At 36.0% G+C, this 25157-nt stretch overlaps 1 protein-coding gene across 1 annotated transcript; it reads left to right on the plus strand.

The window, feature by feature from the left end:
• The first annotated feature begins 714 nt into the window (after positions 1-714).
• On the plus strand, positions 715-24828 carry LOC123316970 (15-hydroxyprostaglandin dehydrogenase [NAD(+)]-like). The gene is made up of 6 exons (XM_044903297.1): positions 715-758; positions 1144-1259; positions 23433-23559; positions 23874-23980; positions 24149-24480; positions 24622-24828. The coding sequence occupies exons 2-6, from the start codon at positions 1164-1166 to the stop codon at positions 24755-24757; spliced, it is 798 nt and encodes a 265-aa protein (XP_044759232.1). The 5' UTR covers positions 715-758; positions 1144-1163; the 3' UTR covers positions 24758-24828.
• Positions 24829-25157: the final 329 nt, after the last annotated feature.

Consider the following 25157-nt stretch of genomic DNA (forward strand, 5'->3'; position numbering starts at 1 on the left):
TTTTCGTCAAGATTTTACCATTAACTAATTGTGAAATTATATATACTTACCCACTTCCACTTTTAAATTTTATTAAATATCTCACCTGAAAATATCCACATTATATTTCGAGCACAACACTGAATTACCTTTAACTTTTAACTCTAACCCTTTAACTTAACCTTAACCTCTAGTTGTCAAAAATTGGTGGGACTTCAAGCTACAGGCAGGAAAAGGCGCCAAAAAATTAAACAAGCTTTATTATGGGAAAATGTTAACTGAATAACTGATAACTAAAAAAGGATCTCAAAAAATTTTTCGTTTACCCATTCAATAGGAAAATTTGTTTATTTCTTATTCTTATTCGAATGTGTAGAGTTTGAAAGAATGAACTTTCGTGAAACTTTTTTTTAACGCACTATATCGTGTTTTTCGAATTTAAGAAACTCTGGTCAATAATTCCATGAACATATTTGAATATGAATGGGTTGAATATGGATGAAAATAAATTTTCCATTTTCTGGATGAACACGTATCACATTGTATACAAATTTTTACGAATATTCGGAAATTTTATTACCGTATTCGCTTCTACCCATATGCCTATCAACCTATCACTCAATAGTATAAAAACGGGTAACAATTAAACGATAAAATTCAGTTCCAAATTGCAGAAATATCGTGCTGAACCACTAATGAATCCCCCATTATTGAGGTTGTGACTGGTTTCCTGTGTTTGCACACGAAAAATTCCGCTTGGCTCGAATTCAATTTATGCGGTGAGTGCTTTTGTGTGCTTTGTTGCTAGGAACGAGATATTATTTAGCAAATGTTCGTAATTTTCAAATTTGGAACCTAAATTCTCAGTTTTTCAAAGGGTGAAATCAGTTCGATTGCTTTGAAGTTAAGCCATTCGAAATATTTATTGTAGAGCTTTAAGAGCAGCTGAAATTTCAAGCTGTATATATATAGGTATATAAATTTTAAATTTTTTTTCAGAGTACAGGTCCTCTGTTGTTCATGTTCGTCTGAACTAATAAGTTTTCAATGTTCTTTATTAAGTAAAGTTAGAATACGAACTTGACCCAGCCGTGACTTCGGATAATACACATGAAATTAATCTAAATCGAAATTCGCTATCATTCGACACAGTTTGATTTCCAGAGGTTATCAGTCTAGTCAGGATGTTCGGAATAAGTGGGAAGGTTGCTCTGGTAACTGGAGGTGCAGCAGGTATTGGTTTGGCTGCAGCAGATGAATTACTGAAAGAAGGAGCAAGGGTGAGTTTGTCTAGGTTAATGCTATTCTGCTGTAAAATGTATTCCTTCTGAAGGACGAAGAAAAATGTGAATGACTTGAAAACTATAATTTCCAGCTATGGATGGCAAAATAGCAAGATGGTTTTAACTAGATTTAATATTTCGAGTTTTCACTTTGATTTGAAGGGCTTCAAGGGGTGCATTTCTCTATTGATGATCCAACTGTTTGATTTTATGAAATCTGAACTGAACCCAACTTTCTGGGAATTTTTCGAGGGTCATATTTCGAGTCGATTATTTTCCAGGAAAATTATCGTAGATCTAAATATGATACATATTCTGGAAGAGCATCTCGTCTAGTACTGAATCTGAGAATTTTATCCATTTCGGCATGACCGTTCGATCTGGAGGAAGTTTCAACTGACCCCATCTTTTTGGAAATTTTTCGATGGTCAACTTGCAAGTAGTTTTTCTTCCAGGAAAACCATCCCAGATCTAAATGTGATACATATTCTAGAAGACCAACTCTTCTTGTGATGAATCTGAGAATTTCAACCATTTCGGCAGAACCGTTAGGTCTTGACCAATTCTCAAGTGAAATTTGCATTTTTTGAAAAATGCCTTTTCCAAGATGAAAATCTAAACGAAGGGGGATAGGCTTCCGAAATTGCTCTCAATAGATTCAGCGAGTTCGAAAACCTATATTTCCATACCAAAATTACAAATATCTGGCCCTGTTTAGGAGAAAATAATTTTTTTGTTTTTCCACTTTTCATTTTCGAGTTGACTTCGAAGAGCTCTATGGAGTGCAATTCTCTATTGAATCATCAACTGTTTGGTTTTCTAGAATCCTCAAAACAAATTCTATGCCCTCCATATCCTAAGACATCAATAGAACATCCTGATTTTCAGACAGAGTAGCAAATAGGTCATTTTAGGGGGGTCTTAGCCCTTGCTCATTTTTTACCCAAAAAATCGAGATTTTCGAAATCGAGTTTTTGTGCTAGGGTGGAAGCCTAGGCAACACTGATTATATAACCGGAAATCCCAATTGGATCAGACGAACATAACAGGAGATATCGCAGATTGAAAATTGCGATTTTTGAAAAATTGCCATTTCTGAGATGAAAATCTAAACGAAGGGAGATAGGCTTTCGAAATTGCCCGCAATAGATTCAGCGTGTTCGAAAACCTATATTTCCATACCAAAATTTCAAATATCTGGCCCTGTTTAGGAGAAAATAATTTTTTTTGTTTTTCCACTTTTCATTTTCGAGTTGACTTCGAAGAGCTCTCTGGAGTGAAATTCTCTATTGAATCATCAACTGTTTGGTTTTCTAGAATCTTCAAAACAAATACTACACTCCATATCCTAAGACAGTGATAGAACATCCTGATTTTCAGACAGAGTAGCAAATAGGTCATTTTAGGGGGGTCTTACCCCTTGCTCATTTTTGACCCAAAAAATCGGGATTTTCGAAATCGAGTTTTTGTGCTAGGGTGGAAGCCTAGGCAACGCTGATTATCTAACCGGAAATCCCAATTGTATCAGACGAACATAACAGGAGATATCGCAGATTGAAAATTGCGATTTTTGAAAAATTGCCATTTCTAAGATGAAAATCTAAACGAAGGGAGATAGGCTTTTGAAATTGCTCGCAATAGATTAAGCGTGTTCGAAAACCTATATTTCCATACCAAAATCTCAAAAATCTGGCCCTGTTTCGGAGAAAATAATTTTTTTTGTTTTTCCACTTTTCATTTTCGAGTTGACTTCGAAGAGCTCTCTGGAGTGAAATTCTCTATTGAATCATCAACTGTTTGGTTTTCTAGAATCTTCAAAACAAATACTATGCACTCCATATCCTAAGACAGTGATAGAACATCCTGATTTTCAGACAGAGTAGCAAATAGGTCATTTTAGGGGGGTCTTACCCCTTGCTCATTTTTGACCCAAAAAATCGAGATTTTCGAAATCGAGTTTTTGTGCTAGGGTGAAAGCCTAGGCAACGCTGATTATATAACCGGAAATCCCAATTGGATCAGACGAATATAACAGGAGATATCGCAGATTGAAAATTGCGAATTTTGAAAAATTGCAATTTCTGAGATGAAAATCTAAACGAAGGGAGTTAGGCTTTCGAAATTGCTCGCAATAGATTCAGCGTGTTCGAAAACCTATATTTCCATAACAAAATTTCCAATATCTGGCCCTGTTTAGGAGAAAATAATTTTTTTTGTTTTTCCACTTTTCATTTTCGAGTTGACTTCGAAGAGCTCTCTGGAGTGAAATTCTCTATTGAATCATCAACTGTTTGGTTTTCTAGAATCTTCAAAACAAATACTATGCACTCCATATCCTAAGACAGTGATAGAACATCCTGATTTTCAGACAGAGTAGCAAATAGGTCATTTTAGGGGGGTCTTACCCCTTGCTCATTTTTGACCCAAAAAATCGGGATTTTCGAAATCGAGTTTTTGTGCTAGGGTGGAAGCCTAGTCAACGCTGATTATATAACTGGAAATCCCAATTGGATCAGACGAACATAACAGGAGATATCGCAGATTGAAAATTGCGATTTTTGAAAAATTGCCATTTCTGAGATGAAAATCTAAACGAAGGGAGATAGGCTTTCGAAATTGCCCGCAATAGATTCAGCGTGTTCGAAAACCTATATTTCCATACCAAAATTTCAAATATCTGGCCCTGTTTAGGAGAAAATAATTTTTTTTGTTTTTCCACTTTTCATTTTCGAGTTGACTTCGAAGAGCTCTCTGGAGTGAAATTCTCTATTGAATCATCAACTGTTTGGTTTTCTAGAATCTTCAAAACAAATACTATGCACTCCATATCCTAAGACAGTGATAGAACATCCTGATTTTCAGACAGAGTAGCAAATAGGTCATTTTAGGGGGGTCTTACCCCTTGCTCATTTTTGACCCAAAAAATCGGGATTTTCGAAATCGAGTTTTTGTGCTAGGGTGGAAGCCTAGGCAACGCTGATTATATAACTGGAAATCCCAATTGGATCAGACGAACATAACAGGAGATATCGCAGATTGAAAATTGCGATTTTTGAAAAATTGCCATTTCTAAGATGAAAATCTAAACGAAGGGAGATAGGCTTTCGAAATTGACCGCAATAGATTCAGCGTGTTCGAAAACCTTTATTTCCATACCAAAATTTCAAATATCTGGCCCTGTTTAGGAGAAAATAATTTTTTTTGTTTTTCCACTTTTCATTTTCGAGTTGACTTCGAAGAGCTCTCTGGAGTGAAATTCTCTATTGAATCATCAACAAAAAATCGGGATTTTCGAAATCGAGTTTTTGTGCTAGGGTGGAAGCCTAGGCAACGCTGATTATATAACCGGAAATCCCAATTGGATCAGACGAATATAACAGGAGATATCGCAGATTGAAAATTGCGATTTTTGAAAATTTGCCATTTCTAAGATGAAAATCTAAACGAAGGGAGATAGGCTTTCGAAATTGACCGCAATAGATTCAGCGTGTTCGAAAACCTTTATTTCCATACCAAAATTTCAAATATCTGGCCCTGTTTAGGAGAAAATAATTTTTTTTGTTTTTCCACTTTTCATTTTCGAGTTGACTTCGAAGAGCTCTCTGGAGTGAAATTCTCTATTGAATCATCAACTGTTTGGTTTTCTAGAATCTTCAAAACAAATACTATGCACTCCATATCCAAAGACAGTGATAGAACATCCTGATTTTCAGACAGAGTAGCAAATAGGTCATTTTAGGGGGGTCTTACCCCTTGCTCATTTTTGACCCAAAAAATCGGGATTTTCGAAATCGAGTTTTTGTGCTAGGGTGGAAGCCTAGGCAACGCTGATTATATAACTGGAAATCCCAATTGGATCAGACGAACATAACAGGAGATATCGCAGATTGAAAATTGCGATTTTTGAAAAATTGCCATTTCTGAGATGAAAATCTAAACGAAGGGAGATAGGCTTTCGAAATTGACCGCAATAGATTAAGCGTGTTCGAAAACCTATATTTCCATACCAAAATCTCAAAAATCTGGCCCTGTTTCGGAGAAAATAATTTTTTTTGTTTTTCCACTTTTCATTTTCGAGTTGACTTCGAAGAGCTCTCTGGAGTGAAATTCTCTATTGAATCATCAACTGTTTGGTTTTCTAGAATCTTCAAAACAAATACTATGCACTCCATATCCTAAGACAGTGATAGAACATCCTGATTTTCAGACAGAGTAGCAAATAGGTCATTTTAGGGGGGTCTTACCCCTTGCTCATTTTTGACCCAAAAAATCGAGATTTTCGAAATCGAGTTTTTGTGCTAGGGTGGAAGCCTAGGCAACGCTGATTATATAACCGGAAATCCCAATTGGATCAGACGAACATAACAGGAGATATCGCAGATTGAAAATTGCGATTTTTGAAAAATTGCCATTTCTAAGATGAAAATCTAAACGAAGGGAGATAGGCTTTCGAAATTGCCCGCAATAGATTCAGCGTGTTCGAAAACCTATATTTCCATACCAAAATCTCAAAAATCTGGCCCTGTTTCGGAGAAAATAATTTTTTTTGTTTTTCCACTTTTCATTTTCGAGTTGACTTCGAAGAGCTCTCTGGAGTGAAATTCTCTATTGAATCATCAACTGTTTGGTTTTCTAGAATCTTCAAAACAAATACTATGCACTCCATATCCTAAGACAGTGATAGAACATCCTGATTTTCAGACAGAGTAGCAAATAGGTCATTTTAGGGGGGTCTTACCCCTTGCTCATTTTTGACCCAAAAAATCGAGATTTTCGAAATCGAGTTTTTGTGCTAGGGTGGAAGCCTAGGCAACGCTGATTATATAACCGGAAATCCCAATTGGATCAGACGAACATAACAGGAGATATCGCAGATTGAAAATTGCGATTTTTGAAAAATTGCCATTTCTGAGATGAAAATCTAAACGAAGGGAGATAGGCTTTCGAAATTGCCCGCAATAGATTCAGCGTGTTCGAAAACCTATATTTCCATACCAAAATTTCAAATATCTGGCCCTGTTTAGGAGAAAATAATTTTTTTTGTTTTTCCACTTTTCATTTTCGAGTTGACTTCGAAGAGCTCTCTGGAGTGCAATTCTCTATTGAATCATCAACTGTTTGGTTTTCTTGAATCTTCAATACGAATACTATGCACTCCATATCCTAAGACAGTGATAGAACATCCTGATTTTCAGACAGAGTAGCAAATAGGTCATTTTAGGGGGGTCTAACCCCTTGCTCATTTTTGACCCTAAAAATCGAAATTTTCGAAATCGAGTTTTTGTGCTAGGGTGGAAGCCTAGGCAACGCTGATTATATATCCGGAAATCCCAATTGGATCAGACGAATATAACAGGATATATCGTAGATTGAAAATTGCGAATTTTGAAAAATTGCAATTTCTGAGATCAAAATCTAGACGAAGGGAGATAGGCTTTCGAAATTGACCGCAATAGATTCAGCGTGTTCGAAAACCTATATTTCCATACCAAAATTTCAAATATATGGCTCTGTTTAGGAGAAAATAATTTTTTTTGTTTTTCCACTTTTCATTTTCGAGTTGACTTCGAAGAGCTCTCTGGAGTGCAATTCTCTATTGAATCATCAACTGTTTGGTTTTCTAGAATCTTCAAAACGAATACTATGCACTCCATATCCTAAGTCAGTGATAGAACATCCTGATTTTCAGACAGAGTAGCAAATAGGTCATTTTAGGGGGGTCTAACCCCTTGCTCATTTTTGACCCAAAAAATCAAAATTTTCGAAATAGAGTTTTTGTGCTAGGGTGGAAGCCTAGGCATCGCTGATTATATAACCGGAAATCCCAATTGGATCAGACGAATATAACAGGAGATATCGCAGATTGAAAATTGCGAATTTTGAAAAATTGCAATTTCTGAGATGAAAATCTAAACGAAGGGAGTTAGGCTTTCGAAATTGCTCGCAATAGATTCAGCGTGTTCGAAAACCTATATTTCCATAACAAAATTTCAAATATCTGGCCCTGTTTAGGAGAAAATAATTTTTTTTTTCCACTTTTCATTTTCGAGTTGACTTCGAAGAGCTCTCTGGAGTGAAATTCTCTATTGAATCATCAACTGTTTGGTTTTCTAGAATCTTCAAAACAAATACTATGCACTCCATATCCTAAGACAGTGATAGAACATCCTGATTTTCAGACAGAGTAGCAAATAGGTCATTTTAGGGGCTCTTACCCCTTGCTCATTTTTGACCCAAAAAATCGGGATTTTCGAAATCGAGTTTTTGTGCTAGGGTGGAAGCCTAGTCAACGCTGATTATATAACTGGAAATCCCAATTGGATCAGACGAACATAACAGGAGATATCGCAGATTGAAAATTGCGATTTTTGAAAAATTGTCATTTCTGAGATGAAAATCTAAACGAAGGGAGATAGGCTTTCGAAATTGCCCGCAATAGATTCAGCGTGTTCGAAAACCTATATTTCCATACCAAAATTTCAAATATCTGGCCCTGTTCAGGAGAAAATAATTTTTTTTGTTTTTCCACTTTTCATTTTCGAGTTGACTTCGAAGAGCTCTCTGGAGTGAAATTCTCTATTGAATCATCAACTGTTTGGTTTTCTAGAATCTTCAAAACAAATACTACACTCCATATCCTAAGACAGTGATAGAACATCCTGATTTTCAGACAGAGTAGCAAATAGGTCATTTTAGGGGGGTCTTACCCCTTGCTCATTTTTGACCCAAAAAATCGGGATTTTCGAAATCGAGTTTTTGTGCTAGGGTGGAAGCCTAGGCAACGCTGATTATCTAACCGGAAATCCCAATTGTATCAGACGAACATAACAGGAGATATCGCAGATTGAAAATTGCGATTTTTGAAAAATTGCCATTTCTAAGATGAAAATCTAAACGAAGGGAGATAGGCTTTTGAAATTGCTCGCAATAGATTAAGCGTGTTCGAAAACCTATATTTCCATACCAAAATCTCAAAAATCTGGCCCTGTTTCGGAGAAAATAATTTTTTTTGTTTTTCCACTTTTCATTTTCGAGTTGACTTCGAAGAGCTCTCTGGAGTGAAATTCTCTATTGAATCATCAACTGTTTGGTTTTCTAGAATCTTCAAAACAAATACTATGCACTCCATATCCTAAGACAGTGATAGAACATCCTGATTTTCAGACAGAGTAGCAAATAGGTCATTTTAGGGGGGTCTTACCCCTTGCTCATTTTTGACCCAAAAAATCGAGATTTTCGAAATCGAGTTTTTGTGCTAGGGTGAAAGCCTAGGCAACGCTGATTATATAACCGGAAATCCCAATTGGATCAGACGAATATAACAGGAGATATCGCAGATTGAAAATTGCGAATTTTGAAAAATTGCAATTTCTGAGATGAAAATCTAAACGAAGGGAGTTAGGCTTTCGAAATTGCTCGCAATAGATTCAGCGTGTTCGAAAACCTATATTTCCATAACAAAATTTCCAATATCTGGCCCTGTTTAGGAGAAAATAATTTTTTTTGTTTTTCCACTTTTCATTTTCGAGTTGACTTCGAAGAGCTCTCTGGAGTGAAATTCTCTATTGAATCATCAACTGTTTGGTTTTCTAGAATCTTCAAAACAAATACTATGCACTCCATATCCTAAGACAGTGATAGAACATCCTGATTTTCAGACAGAGTAGCAAATAGGTCATTTTAGGGGGGTCTTACCCCTTGCTCATTTTTGACCCAAAAAATCGGGATTTTCGAAATCGAGTTTTTGTGCTAGGGTGGAAGCCTAGTCAACGCTGATTATATAACTGGAAATCCCAATTGGATCAGACGAACATAACAGGAGATATCGCAGATTGAAAATTGCGATTTTTGAAAAATTGCCATTTCTGAGATGAAAATCTAAACGAAGGGAGATAGGCTTTCGAAATTGCCCGCAATAGATTCAGCGTGTTCGAAAACCTATATTTCCATACCAAAATTTCAAATATCTGGCCCTGTTTAGGAGAAAATAATTTTTTTTGTTTTTCCACTTTTCATTTTCGAGTTGACTTCGAAGAGCTCTCTGGAGTGAAATTCTCTATTGAATCATCAACTGTTTGGTTTTCTAGAATCTTCAAAACAAATACTATGCACTCCATATCCTAAGACAGTGATAGAACATCCTGATTTTCAGACAGAGTAGCAAATAGGTCATTTTAGGGGGGTCTTACCCCTTGCTCATTTTTGACCCAAAAAATCGGGATTTTCGAAATCGAGTTTTTGTGCTAGGGTGGAAGCCTAGGCAACGCTGATTATATAACTGGAAATCCCAATTGGATCAGACGAACATAACAGGAGATATCGCAGATTGAAAATTGCGATTTTTGAAAAATTGCCATTTCTAAGATGAAAATCTAAACGAAGGGAGATAGGCTTTCGAAATTGACCGCAATAGATTCAGCGTGTTCGAAAACCTTTATTTCCATACCAAAATTTCAAATATCTGGCCCTGTTTAGGAGAAAATAATTTTTTTTGTTTTTCCACTTTTCATTTTCGAGTTGACTTCGAAGAGCTCTCTGGAGTGAAATTCTCTATTGAATCATCAACAAAAAATCGGGATTTTCGAAATCGAGTTTTTGTGCTAGGGTGGAAGCCTAGGCAACGCTGATTATATAACCGGAAATCCCAATTGGATCAGACGAATATAACAGGAGATATCGCAGATTGAAAATTGCGATTTTTGAAAATTTGCCATTTCTAAGATGAAAATCTAAACGAAGGGAGATAGGCTTTCGAAATTGACCGCAATAGATTCAGCGTGTTCGAAAACCTTTATTTCCATACCAAAATTTCAAATATCTGGCCCTGTTTAGGAGAAAATAATTTTTTTTGTTTTTCCACTTTTCATTTTCGAGTTGACTTCGAAGAGCTCTCTGGAGTGAAATTCTCTATTGAATCATCAACTGTTTGGTTTTCTAGAATCTTCAAAACAAATACTATGCACTCCATATCCAAAGACAGTGATAGAACATCCTGATTTTCAGACAGAGTAGCAAATAGGTCATTTTAGGGGGGTCTTACCCCTTGCTCATTTTTGACCCAAAAAATCGGGATTTTCGAAATCGAGTTTTTGTGCTAGGGTGGAAGCCTAGGCAACGCTGATTATATAACTGGAAATCCCAATTGGATCAGACGAACATAACAGGAGATATCGCAGATTGAAAATTGCGATTTTTGAAAAATTGCCATTTCTGAGATGAAAATCTAAACGAAGGGAGATAGGCTTTCGAAATTGACCGCAATAGATTAAGCGTGTTCGAAAACCTATATTTCCATACCAAAATCTCAAAAATCTGGCCCTGTTTCGGAGAAAATAATTTTTTTTGTTTTTCCACTTTTCATTTTCGAGTTGACTTCGAAGAGCTCTCTGGAGTGAAATTCTCTATTGAATCATCAACTGTTTGGTTTTCTAGAATCTTCAAAACAAATACTATGCACTCCATATCCTAAGACAGTGATAGAACATCCTGATTTTCAGACAGAGTAGCAAATAGGTCATTTTAGGGGGGTCTTACCCCTTGCTCATTTTTGACCCAAAAAATCGAGATTTTCGAAATCGAGTTTTTGTGCTAGGGTGGAAGCCTAGGCAACGCTGATTATATAACCGGAAATCCCAATTGGATCAGACGAACATAACAGGAGATATCGCAGATTGAAAATTGCGATTTTTGAAAAATTGCCATTTCTAAGATGAAAATCTAAACGAAGGGAGATAGGCTTTCGAAATTGCCCGCAATAGATTCAGCGTGTTCGAAAACCTATATTTCCATACCAAAATCTCAAAAATCTGGCCCTGTTTCGGAGAAAATAATTTTTTTTGTTTTTCCACTTTTCATTTTCGAGTTGACTTCGAAGAGCTCTCTGGAGTGAAATTCTCTATTGAATCATCAACTGTTTGGTTTTCTAGAATCTTCAAAACAAATACTATGCACTCCATATCCTAAGACAGTGATAGAACATCCTGATTTTCAGACAGAGTAGCAAATAGGTCATTTTAGGGGGGTCTTACCCCTTGCTCATTTTTGACCCAAAAAATCGAGATTTTCGAAATCGAGTTTTTGTGCTAGGGTGGAAGCCTAGGCAACGCTGATTATATAACCGGAAATCCCAATTGGATCAGACGAACATAACAGGAGATATCGCAGATTGAAAATTGCGATTTTTGAAAAATTGCCATTTCTGAGATGAAAATCTAAACGAAGGGAGATAGGCTTTCGAAATTGCCCGCAATAGATTCAGCGTGTTCGAAAACCTATATTTCCATACCAAAATTTCAAATATCTGGCCCTGTTTAGGAGAAAATAATTTTTTTTGTTTTTCCACTTTTCATTTTCGAGTTGACTTCGAAGAGCTCTCTGGAGTGCAATTCTCTATTGAATCATCAACTGTTTGGTTTTCTTGAATCTTCAATACGAATACTATGCACTCCATATCCTAAGACAGTGATAGAACATCCTGATTTTCAGACAGAGTAGCAAATAGGTCATTTTAGGGGGGTCTAACCCCTTGCTCATTTTTGACCCTAAAAATCGAAATTTTCGAAATCGAGTTTTTGTGCTAGGGTGGAAGCCTAGGCAACGCTGATTATATATCCGGAAATCCCAATTGGATCAGACGAATATAACAGGATATATCGTAGATTGAAAATTGCGAATTTTGAAAAATTGCAATTTCTGAGATCAAAATCTAGACGAAGGGAGATAGGCTTTCGAAATTGACCGCAATAGATTCAGCGTGTTCGAAAACCTATATTTCCATACCAAAATTTCAAATATATGGCTCTGTTTAGGAGAAAATAATTTTTTTTGTTTTTCCACTTTTCATTTTCGAGTTGACTTCGAAGAGCTCTCTGGAGTGCAATTCTCTATTGAATCATCAACTGTTTGGTTTTCTAGAATCTTCAAAACGAATACTATGCACTCCATATCCTAAGTCAGTGATAGAACATCCTGATTTTCAGACAGAGTAGCAAATAGGTCATTTTAGGGGGGTCTAACCCCTTGCTCATTTTTGACCCAAAAAATCAAAATTTTCGAAATAGAGTTTTTGTGCTAGGGTGGAAGCCTAGGCATCGCTGATTATATAACCGGAAATCCCAATTGGATCAGACGAATATAACAGGAGATATCGCAGATTGAAAATTGCGAATTTTGAAAAATTGCAATTTCTGAGATGAAAATCTAAACGAAGGGAGTTAGGCTTTCGAAATTGCTCGCAATAGATTCAGCGTGTTCGAAAACCTATATTTCCATAACAAAATTTCAAATATCTGGCCCTGTTTAGGAGAAAATAATTTTTTTTTTCCACTTTTCATTTTCGAGTTGACTTCGAAGAGCTCTCTGGAGTGAAATTCTCTATTGAATCATCAACTGTTTGGTTTTCTAGAATCTTCAAAACAAATACTATGCACTCCATATCCTAAGACAGTGATAGAACATCCTGATTTTCAGACAGAGTAGCAAATAGGTCATTTTAGGGGCTCTTACCCCTTGCTCATTTTTGACCCAAAAAATCGGGATTTTCGAAATCGAGTTTTTGTGCTAGGGTGGAAGCCTAGTCAACGCTGATTATATAACTGGAAATCCCAATTGGATCAGACGAACATAACAGGAGATATCGCAGATTGAAAATTGCGATTTTTGAAAAATTGTCATTTCTGAGATGAAAATCTAAACGAAGGGAGATAGGCTTTCGAAATTGCCCGCAATAGATTCAGCGTGTTCGAAAACCTATATTTCCATACCAAAATTTCAAATATCTGGCCCTGTTCAGGAGAAAATAATTTTTTTTGTTTTTCCACTTTTCATTTTCGAGTTGACTTCGAAGAGCTCTCTGGAGTGAAATTCTCTATTGAATCATCAACTGTTTGGTTTTCTAGAATCTTCAAAACAAATACTATGCACTCCATATCCTAAGACAGTGATAGAACATCCTGATTTTCAGACAGAGTAGCAAATAGGTCATTTTAGGGGGGTCTTACCCCTTGCTCATTTTTGACCCAAAAAATCGGGATTTTCGAAATCGAGTTTTTGTGCTAGGGTGGAAGCCTAGGCAACGCTGATTATATAACTGGAAATCCCAATTGGATCAGACGAACATAACAGGAGATATCGCAGATTGAAAATTGCGATTTTTGAAAAATTGCCATTTCTAAGATGAAAATCTAAACGAAGGGAGATAGGCTTTCGAAATTGACCGCAATAGATTCAGCGTGTTCGAAAACCTTTATTTCCATACCAAAATCTCAAATATCTGGCCCTGTTTAGGAGAAAATAATTTTTTTTGTTTTTCCACTTTTCATTTTCGAGTTGACTTCGAAGAGCTCTCTGGAGTGAAATTCTCTATTGAATCATCAACTGTTTGGTTTTCTAGAATCTTCAAAACAAATACTATGCACTCCATATCCTAAGACAGTGATAGAACATCCTGATTTTCAGACAGAGTAGCAAATAGGTCATTTTAGGGGGGTCATACCCCTTGCTCATTTTTGACCCAAAAAATCGGGATTTTCGAAATCGAGTTTTTGTGCTAGGGTGGAAGCCTAGGCAACGCTGATTATATAACTGGAAATCCCAATTGGATCAGACGAACATAACAGGAGATATCGCAGATTGAAAATTGCGATTTTTGAAAAATTGCCATTTCTAAGATGAAAATCTAAACGAAGGGAGATAGGCTTTCGAAATTGACCGCAATAGATTCAGCGTGTTCGAAAACCTTTATTTCCATACCAAAATTTCAAATATCTGGCCCTGTTTAGGAGAAAATAATTTTTTTTGTTTTTCCACTTTTCATTTTCGAGTTGACTTCGAAGAGCTCTCTGGAGTGAAATTCTCTATTGAATCATCAACTGTTTGGTTTTCTAGAATCTTCAAAACAAATACTATGCACTCCATATCCTAAGACAGTGATAGAACATCCTGATTTTCAGACAGAGTAGCAAATAGGTCATTTTAGGGGGGTCTTACCCCTTGCTCATTTTTGACCCAAAAAATCGGGATTTTCGAAATCGAGTTTTTAAGCTAGGGTGGAAGCCTAGGCATCGCTGATTATATAACTGGAAATCCCAATTGGATCAGACGAACATAACAGGAGATATCGCAGATTGAAAATTGCGATTTTTGAAAAATTGCCATTTCTGAGATGAAAATCTAAACGAAGGGAGATAGGCTTTCGAAATTGCCCGCAATAGATTCAGCGTGTTCGAAAACCTATATTTCCATACCAAAATTTCAAATATCTGGCCCTGTTTAGGAGAAAATAATTTTTTTTGTTTTTCCACTTTTCATTTTCGAGTTGACTTCGAATAGCTCTCTGGAGTGAAATTCTCTATTGAATCATCAACTGTTTGGTTTTCTAGAATCTTCAAAACAAATACTATGCACTCAATATCCTAAGACAGTGATAGAACATCCTGATTTTCAGACAGAGTAGCAAATAGGTCATTTTAGGGGGGTCTTACCCATTGCTCATTTTTGACCCAAAAAATCGAGATTTTCGAAATCGAGTTTTTGTGCTAGGGTGGAAGCCTAGGCAACGCTGATTATCTAACCGGAAATCCCAATTGTATCAGACGAACATAACAGGAGATATCGCAAATTGAAAATTGCGATTTTTGAAAAATTGCCATTTCTAAGATGAAAATCTAAACGAAGGGAGATAGGCTTTTGAAATTGCTCGCAATAGATTAAGCGTGTTCAAAAACCTATATTTCCATACCAAAATCTCAAAAATCTGGCCCTGTTTAGGAGAAAATAATTTTTTTTGTTTTTCCACTTTTCATTTTCGAGTTGACTTCGAAGAGCTCTCTGGAGTACAATTCTCTATTGAATCATCAACTGTTTGGTTTTCTAGAATCTTCAAAATGAATACTATGCACTCCATATCCTAAGACAGTGATAGAACATTCTGATTTTCAGACAGAGTAGCAAATAGGTCATTTTAGGGGGGTCTTACCCCTTGCTCATTTTTGACCCAAAAAATCGAGATTTTCGAAATCGAGTTTTTGTGCTAGGGTGGAAGCCTAGGCAACGCTGATTATAAAACTGGAAATCCCAATTGGATCAGACGAACATAACAGGAGATATCGCAGATTGAAAATTGCGATTTTTGAAAAATTGCCATTTCTAAGATGAAAATCTAAACGAAGGGAGATAGGCTTTCGAAATTGACCGCAATAGATTCAGCGTGTTCGAAAACCTTTATTTCCATACCAAAATTTCAAATATCTGGCCCTGTTTAGGAGAAAATAATTTTTTTTGTTTTTCCACTTTTCATTTTCGAGTAGACTTCGAAGAGTTCTCTGGAGTGAAATTCTCTATTGAATCATCAACTGTTTGGTTTTCTAGAATCTTCAAAACAAATACTATGCACTCCATATCCTAAGACAGTGATAGAACATCCTGATTTTCAGACAGAGTAGCAAATAGGTCATTTTAGGGGGGTCTTACCCCTTACTCATTTTTGACCCAAAAAATCGGGATTTTCGAAATCGAGTTTTTGTGCTAGGGTGGAAGCCTAGGCAACGCTGATTATATAACTGGAAATCCCAATTGGATCAGACGAACATAACAGGAGATATCGCAGATTGAAAATTGCGATTTTTGAAAAATTGCCATTTCTGAGATGAAAATCTAAACGAAGGGAGATAGGCTTTCGAAATTGCCCGCAATAGATTCAGCGTGTTCGAAAACCTATATTTCCATACCAAAATTTCAAATATCTGGCCCTGTTTAGGAGAAAATAATTTTTTTTGTTTTTCCACTTTTCATTTTCGAGTTGACTTCGAAGAGCTCTCTGGAGTGAAATTCTCTATTGAATCATCAACTGTTTGGTTTTCTAGAATCTTCAAAACAAATACTATGCACTCCATATCCTAAGACAGTGATAGAACATCCTGATTTTCAGACAGAGTAGCAAATAGGTCATTTTAGGGGGGTCTTACCCCTTGCTCATTTTTGACCCAAAAAATCGAGATTTTCGAAATCGAGTTTTTGTGCTAGGGTGGAAGCCTAGGCATCGCTGATTATATAACCGGAAATCCCAATTGGATCAGACGAATATAACAGGAGATATCGCAGATTGAAAATTGCGAATTTTGAAAAATTGCAATTTCTGAGATGAAAATCTAAACGAAAGAAGATAGGCTTTCGAAATTGCTCGCAATAGATTCAGCGTGTTCGAAAACCTATATTTCCATACCAAAATTTCAAATATCTGGCCCTGTTTAGGAGAAAATAATTTTTTTTGTTTTTCCACTTTTCATTTTCGAGTTGACTTCGAAGAGCTCTCTGGAGTGCAATTCTCTATTGAATCATCAACTGTTTGGTTTTCTAGAATCTTCAATACGAATACTATGCACTCCATATCCTAAGACAGTGATAGAACATCCTGATTTTCAGACAGAGTAGCAAATAGGTCATTTTAGGGGGTCTAACCCCTTGCTCATTTTTGACCCTAAAAATCAAAATTTTCGAAATCGAGTTTTTGTGCTAGGGTGGAAGCCTAGGCATCGCTGATTATATAACCGGAAATCCCAATTGGATCAGACGAATATAACAGGAGATATCGCAGATTGAAAATTGCGAATTTTGAAAAATTGCAATTTCTGAGATGAAAATCTAAACGAAAGAAGATAGGCTTTCGAAATTGCTCGCAATAGATTCAGCGTGTTCGAAAACCTATATTTCCATACCAAAATTTCAAAAATCTGGCCCTGTTTAGGAGAAAATAATTTTTTTTGTTTTTCCACTTTTCATTTTCGAGTTGACTTCGAAGAGCTCTCTGGAGTGCAATTCTCTATTGAATCATCAACTGTTTGGTTTTCTAGAATCTTCAATACGAATACTATGCACTCCATATCCTAAGACAGTGATAGAACATCCTGATTTTCAGACAGAGTAGCAAATACGTCATTTTAGGGGGGTCTAACCCCTTGCTCATTTTTGACCCTAAAAATCAAAATTTTCGAAATCGAGTTTTTGTGCTAGGGTGGAAGCCTAGGCAACGCTGATTATATAACCGGAAATCCCAATTGGATCAGACGAATATAACAGGAGATATCGCAGATTGAAAATTGCGAATTTTGAAAAATTGCAATTTCTGAGATGAAAATCTAAACGAAGGGAGTTAGGCTTACGAAATTGCTCGCAATAGATTCAGCGTGTTCGAAAACCTATATTTCCATAACAAAATTTCAAATATCTGGCCCTGTTTAGGAGAAAATAATTTTATTTTTCCACTTTTCATTTTCGAGTTGACTTCGAATAGCTCTCTGGAGTGAAATTCTCTATTGAATCATCAACTGTTTGGTTTTCTAGAATCTTCAAAACAAATACTATGCACTCCATATCCTAAGACAGTGATAGAACATCCTGATTTTCAGACAGAGTAGCAAATAGGTCATTTTAGGGGGGTCTAACCCCTTGCTCATTTTTGACCCAAAAAATCAAAATTTTCGAAATAGAGTTTTTGTGCTAGGGTGGAAGCCTAGGCAACGCTGATTATATAACTGGAAATCCCAATTGGATCAGACGAACATAACAGGAGATATCGCAGATTGAAAATTGCGATTTTTGAAAAATTGCCATTTCTGAGATGAAAATCTAAACGAAGGGAGATAGGCTTTCGAAATTGCCCGCAATAGATTCAGCGTGTTCGAAAACCTATATTTCCATACCAAAATTTCAAATATCTGGCCCTGTTTAGGAGAAAATAATTTTTTTTGTTTTTCCACTTTTCATTTTCGAGTTGACTTCGGAGTGAAATTCTCTATTGAATCATCAACTGTTTGGTTTTCTAGAATCTTCAAAACAAATACTATGCACTTCATATCCTAAGACAGTGATAGAACATCCTGATTTTCAGACAGAGTAGCAAATAGGTCATTTTAGGGGGGTCTTACCCCTTGCTCATTTTTGACCCAAAAAATCGAGATTTTCGAAAACGAGTTTTTGTGCTAGGGTGGAAGCCTAGGCATCGCTGATTATATAACCGGAAATCCCAATTGGATCAGACGAATATAACAGGAGATATCGCAGATTGAAAATTGCGAATTTTGAAAAATTGCAATTTCTGAGATGAAAATCTAAACGAAAGAAGATAGGCTTTCGAAATTGCTCGCAATAGATTCAGCGTGTTCGAAAACCTATATTTCCATACCAAAATTTCAAATATCTGGCCCTGTTTAGGAGAAAATAATTTTTTTTGTTTTTCCACTTTTCATTTTCGAGTTGACTTCGAAGAGCTCTCTGGAGTGCAATTCTCTATTGAATCATCAACTGTTTGGTTTTCTAGAATCTTCAAAACAAATACTATGCACTCCATATCCTAAGATAGTGATAGAACATCCTGATTTTCAGACAGAGTAGCAAATAGGTCATTTTAGGGGGGTCTTACCCCTTGCTCATTTTCGACCCAAAAAATCGAGATTTTCGAAATCGAGTTTTTGTGCTAGGGTGGAAGCCTAGGCATCGCTGATTATATAACCGGAAATCCCAATTGGATCAGACGAATATAACAGGAGATATCGCAGATTGAAAATTGCGAATTTTGAAAAATTGCAATTTCTGAGATGAAAATCTAAACGAAAGAAGATAGGCTTTCGAAATTGCTCGCAATAGATTCAGCGTGTTCGAAAACCTATATTTCCATACCAAAATTTCAAATATCTGGCCCTGTTTAGGAGAAAATAATTTTTTTTGTTTTTCCACTTTTCATTTTCGAGTTGACTTCGAAGAGCTCTCTGGAGTGCAATTCTCTATTGAATCATCAACTGTTTGGTTTTCTAGAATCTTCAATACGAATACTATGCACTCCATATCCTAAGACAGTGATAGAACATCCTGATTTTCAGACAGAGTAGCAAATAGGTCATTTTAGGGGGTCTAACCCCTTGCTCATTTTTGACCCTAAAAATCAAAATTTTCGAAATCGAGTTTTTGTGCTAGGGTGGAAGCCTAGGCAACGCTGATTATATAACCGGAAATCCCAATTGGATCAGACGAATATAACAGGAGATATCGCAGATTGAAAATTGCGAATTTTGAAAAATTGCAATTTCTGAGATGAAAATCTAAACGAAAGAAGATAGGCTTTCGAAATTGCTCGCAATAGATTCAGCGTGTTCGAAAACCTATATTTCCATACCAAAATTTCAAAAATCTGGCCCTGTTTAGGAGAAAATAATTTTTTTTGTTTTTCCACTTTTCATTTTCGAGTTGACTTCGAAGAGCTCTCTGCTCTCTGGAGTGCAATTCTCTATTGAATCATCAACTGTTTGGTTTTCTAGAATCTTCAATACGAATACTATGCACTCCATATCCTAAGACAGTGATAGAACATCCTGATTTTCAGACAGAGTAGCAAATAGGTCATTTTAGGGGGGTCTAACCCCTTGCTCATTTTTGACCCTAAAAATCAAAATTTTCGAAATCGAGTTTTTGTGCTAGGGTGGAAGCCTAGGCAACGCTGATTATATAACCGGAAATCCCAATTGGATCAGACGAATATAACAGGATATATCGCAGATTGAAAATTGCGAATTTTGAAAAATTGCAATTTCTGAGATCAAAATCTAAACGAAGGGAGATAGGCTTTCGAAATTGCTCGCAACAGATTCAGCGTGTTCGAAAACCTATATTTCCATACCAAAATTTCAAATATATGGCTCTGTTTAGGAGAAAATAATTTTTTTTGTTTTTCCACTTTTCATTTTCGAGTTGACTTCGAAGAGCTCTCTGGAGTGCAAATCTCTATTGAATCATCAACTGTTTGGTTTTCTAGAATCTTCAAAACGAATACTATGCACTCCATATCCTAAGTCAGTGATAGAACATCCTGATTTTCAGACAGAGTAGCAAATAGGTCATTTTAGGGGGGTCTAACCCCTTGCTCATTTTTGACCCAAAAAATCGAAATTTTCGAAATAGAGTTTTTGTGCTAGGGTGGAAGCCTAGGCATCGCTGATTATATAACCGGAAATCCCAATTGGATCAGACGAATATAACAGGAGATATCGCAGATTGAAAATTGCGAATTTTGAAAAATTGCAATTTCTGAGATGAAAATCTAAACGAAGGGAGTTAGGCTTTCGAAATTGCTCGTAATAGATTCAGCGTGTTCGAAAACCTATATTTCCATAACAAAATTTCAAATATCTGGCCCTGTTTAGGAGAAAATAATTTTTTTTTTCCACTTTTCATTTTCGAGTTGACTTCGAAGAGCTCTCTGGAGTGAAATTCTCTATTGAATCATCAACTGTTTGGTTTTCTAGAATCTTCAAAACAAATACTATGCACTCCATATCCTAAGACAGTGATAGAACATCCTGATTTTCAGACAGAGTAGCAAATAGGTCATTTTAGGGGGGTCTTACCCCTTGCTCATTTTTGACCCAAAAAATCGGGATTTTCGAATCGAGTTTTTGTGCTAGGGTGGAAGCCTAGTCAACGCTGATTATATAACTGGAAATCCCAATTGGATCAGACGAACATAACAGGAGATATCGCAGATTGAAAATTGCGATTTTTGAAAAATTGCCATTTCTGAGATGAAAATCTAAACGAAGGGAGATAGGCTTTCGAAATTGCCCGCAATAGATTCAGCGTGTTCGAAAACCTATATTTCCATACCAAAATTTCAAATATCTGGCCCTGTTTAGGAGAAAATAATTTTTTTTGTTTTTCCACTTTTCATTTTCGAGTTGACTTCGAAGAGCTCTCTGGAGTGAAATTCTCTATTGAATCATCAACTGTTTGGTTTTCTAGAATCTTCAAAACAAATACTATGCACTCCATATCCTAAGACAGTGATAGAACATCCTGATTTTCAGACAGAGTAGCAAATAGGTCATTTTAGGGGGGTCTTACCCCTTGCTCATTTTTGACCCAAGAAATCGGGATTTTCGAAATCGAGTTTTTGTGCTAGGGTGGAAGCCTAGGCAACGCTGATTATATAACTGGAAATCCCAATTGGATCAGACGAACATAACAGGAGATATCGCAGATTGAAAATTGCGATTTTTGAAAAATTGCCATTTCTAAGATGAAAATCTAAACGAAGGGAGATAGGCTTTCGAAATTGACCGCAATAGATTCAGCGTGTTCGAAAACCTTTATTTCCATACCAAAATTTCAAATATCTGGCCCTGTTTAGGAGAAAATAATTTTTTTTGTTTTTCCACTTTTCATTTTCGAGTTGACTTCGAAGAGCTCTCTGGAGTGAAATTCTCTATTGAATCATCAACTGTTTGGTTTTCTAGAATCTTCAAAACAAATACTATGCACTCCATATCCTAAGACAGTGATAGAACATCCTGATTTTCAGACAGAGTAGCAAATAGGTCATTTTAGGGGGGTCTTACCCCTTGCTCATTTTTGACCCAAAAAATCGGGATTTTCGAAATCGAGTTTTTGTGCTAGGGTGGAAGCCTAGGCAACGCTGATTATATAACCGGAAATCCCAATTGGATCAGACGAATATAACAGGAGATATCGCAGATTGAAAATTGCGAATTTTGAAAAATTGCAATTTCTGAGATGAAAATCTAAACGAAAGAAGATAGGCTTTCGAAATTGCTCGCAATAGATTCAGCGTGTTCGAAAACCTATATTTCCATACCAAAATTTCAAAAATCTGGCCCTGTTTAGGAGAAAATATTTTTTTTTGTTTTTCCACTTTTCATTTTCGAGTTGACTTCGATGAGCTCTCTGGAGTGAAATTCTCTATTGAATCATCAACTGTTTGGTTTTCTAGAATCTTCAAAACAAATACTATGCACTCCATATCCTAAGACAGTGATAGAACATCCTGATTTTCAGACAGAGTAGCAAATAGGTCATTTTAGGGGGGTCTTACCCCTTGCTCATTTTTGACCCAAAAAATCGGGATTTTCGAAATCGAGTTTTTGTGCTAGGGTGGAAGCCTAGGCAACGCTGATTATATAACTGGAAATCCCAATTGGATCAGACGAACATAACAGGAGATATCGCAGATTGAAAATAGCGATTTTTGAAAAATTGCCATTTCTGAGATGAAAATCTAAACGAAGGGAGATAGGCTTTCGAAATTGCCCGCAATAGATTCAGCGTGTTCGAAAACCTATATTTCCATACCAAAATTTCAAATATCTGGCCCTGTTTAGGAGAAAATAATTTTTTTTGTTTTTCCACTTTTCATTTTCGAGTTGACTTCGAAGAGCTCTCTGGAGTGCAATTCTCTATTGAATCATCAACTGTTTGGTTTTCTAGAATCTTCAATACGAATACTATGCACTCCATATCCTAAGACAGTGATAGAACATCCTGATTTTCAGACAGAGTAGCAAATAGGTCATTTTAGGGGGTCTAACCCCTTGCTCATTTTTGACCCTAAAAATCAAAATTTTCGAAATCGAGTTTTTGTGCTAGGGTGGAAGCCTAGGCAACGCTGATTATATAACCGGAAATCCCAATTGGATCAGACGAATATAACAGGAGATATCGCAGATTGAAAATTGCGAATTTTGAAAAATTGCAATTTCTGAGATGAAAATCTAAACGAAAGAAGATAGGCTTTCGAAATTGCTCGCAATAGATTCAGCGTGTTCGAAAACCTTTATTTCCATACCAAAATTTCAAAAATCTGGCCCTGTTTAGGAGAAAATAATTTTTTTTGTTTTTCCACTTTTCATTTTCGAGTTGACTTCGAAGAGCTCTCTGGAGTGCAATTCTCTATTGAATCATCAACTGTTTGGTTTTCTAGAATCTTCAATACGAATACTATGCACTCCATATCCTAAGACAGTGATAGAACATCCTGATTTTCAGACAGAGTAGCAAATAGGTTATTTTAGGGGGGTCTTACCCCTTGCTCATTTTTGACCCAAAAAATCAAAATTTTCGAAACCGCGTTTTTGTGCTAAGGTGGAAGCCTAGGCAACGCTGATTATATAACCGGAAATCCCAATTGGATCAGACGAATAGAACAGGAGATATCGCAGATTGAAAATTGCGAATTTTGAAAAATTGCCATTTCTGAGATGAAAATCTAAACGAAGGGAGATGGGCTTCCGAAATTGCTCGCAATAGATTCAGCATGTTCGAAAACCTATATTTTCATTCCAAACGATCAATTATCTGGCACCATTCACGAGAAACCAATTTTTTTTGCAGGGTGTTGCGATTGCAGATATTTCGAAACATGATGGGGAGAAAACGATTGACATATTGAGAAAAAAATACGGACATGAGAAGGTTATTTTTGTGCGCACAGATGTGACAAAGAAGAGTAGTTTGGATGGTAAGTGATCGTTTTTTCTTTTGAAAGGAAAAATATGTTATGAATACCTATTATGGAATTGTTTTTCAAAATATATAACAGTTTTCCTTCAATTTCTGTCCAATTTTGGAATATAATTCTTGTTATTTAGTTGTTTTATTTCAACGAGAATTTCTATATTTTTGAAGAGGGTTTGGCATTTTTTATTATGTTGTTCATTCTCAAAAATCTCAAGAAATATCAGTGCGTACTATATTTTTTCAAATTGGAAAGAATTGTATTGTTCTTCGAAAATTGCTGAAACCCATCAATTGATTATTGTAATTTAATTGCAGATGCTTTCAAACATACATTGGCAGCTTTTAACAATATCGACATCGTAGTCAACAATGCAGGAATATTCAATGACAAGAACTATGAATTGTGTATTGATGTTAACATAGTGAGTATCACCTGATTCTTCTATCATATTCACAGTCAGCAGAAATAATGAAGATAGTTTGGTTCTGTTTCTCAATACTAGTATTCAGAGCTCTTATGAGTAGATACATTTTTCTTCTTCTTTACCAACTCTCTTGAAACCAATTCGATTTTTTTTATTCGCTTACAGACTGGAGCAGTCCACTGTTTGAGTTTAGCCATCGATAAATACCTACCAACATATAAATCTGGATCAGAGGCAGTCATCATAAATACAACATCTGAAGCAGGAACGTTCGTATATCCTTTTATGCCGGTGTATTCAGCAACAAAAAGTGCATTGCTCAGTTTGACAATGTCTTTAGGAAATAGAGTATTCTTTAACAGGAATAAAGTGAGAGTTGTGGGAATTGCACCTGGTCTAACTCAGACCGCATTGGTCAGTTCAATCCAGAAAGACGCTTTTAATGATCTTTGCAGCGAGTATCTTGGAAAGGATTTCGGTAGTTATGAGAATCAGTCGTGAGTATATTATAATGTTTTCACTGAGACTGACTAAAGTCTTGAATAGAAGGTGAAATATTCAAAAATGTCGAAAATTTTCTTTTGGAAACATTTTGTCCTGCATAGGACTATTTGATATTAATGGATATTTTTTCACAGCGTGGATTACGTCGCTAGGTGCATAATGGAAATCATCAAGACAAAACCTTCTGGTACTGTATGGATAGCTGCAGAAGAAAAGGAATTGGTTGAATTCATTCCAGCCCTGCCAACTTATGAATATGAAGATGATTAAATCAAGATATGTACCTATAAGAGCCTTATTTTCAGACAATGTCATGAGAATAAATAAACTATTGAAGTATTCTTTAGTATTTTTTCTTGAAGTGAAAGAAATCAGTAGTTTTTCAATAACTTAAAGCATCGAAATTTCTGAATTCTTCTGAAAGAAAGCTGTAGGTACAAACTATCGACTGAGACTATTCGAACAATTTCTGTTCTTCCTCAAACCTCCTTGACAACTTTGTAAAAGATCTTCAAGATATTTTCAATCTTAAATTGGATCAATCTTTCTAAAATTTGAAAGGGACACTCAATAAACTCATAAAATGATGAAATATGACTTGTAAACGGAGTTGTTGAAGTAGGTTTTATTCAGAATAAAGCATTACATTCATTACAATAATATTATTGAC

The sequence above is a fragment of the Coccinella septempunctata genome, chromosome 7 (assembly GCF_907165205.1).
Source record: "Coccinella septempunctata chromosome 7, icCocSept1.1, whole genome shotgun sequence".
Lineage (NCBI taxonomy): Eukaryota > Metazoa > Arthropoda > Insecta > Coleoptera > Coccinellidae > Coccinella > Coccinella septempunctata.

What these genes read in the sequence shown, in the direction of transcription:
- LOC123316970 (XM_044903297.1), top strand. Translation starts at nt 1,164, where the DNA reads ATGTTCGGAATAAGTGGGAAGGTTGCTCTGGTAACTGGAGGTGCAGCA. An exon ending in TGTGTATTGATGTTAACATA is followed by an intron (nt 23,981 to 24,148) that starts GTGAGTATCACC and finishes ATTCGCTTACAG; the next exon opens with ACTGGAGCAGTCCACTGTTT. An exon ending in GGTAGTTATGAGAATCAGTC is followed by an intron (nt 24,481 to 24,621) that starts GTGAGTATATTA and finishes ATTTTTTCACAG; the next exon opens with CGTGGATTACGTCGCTAGGT.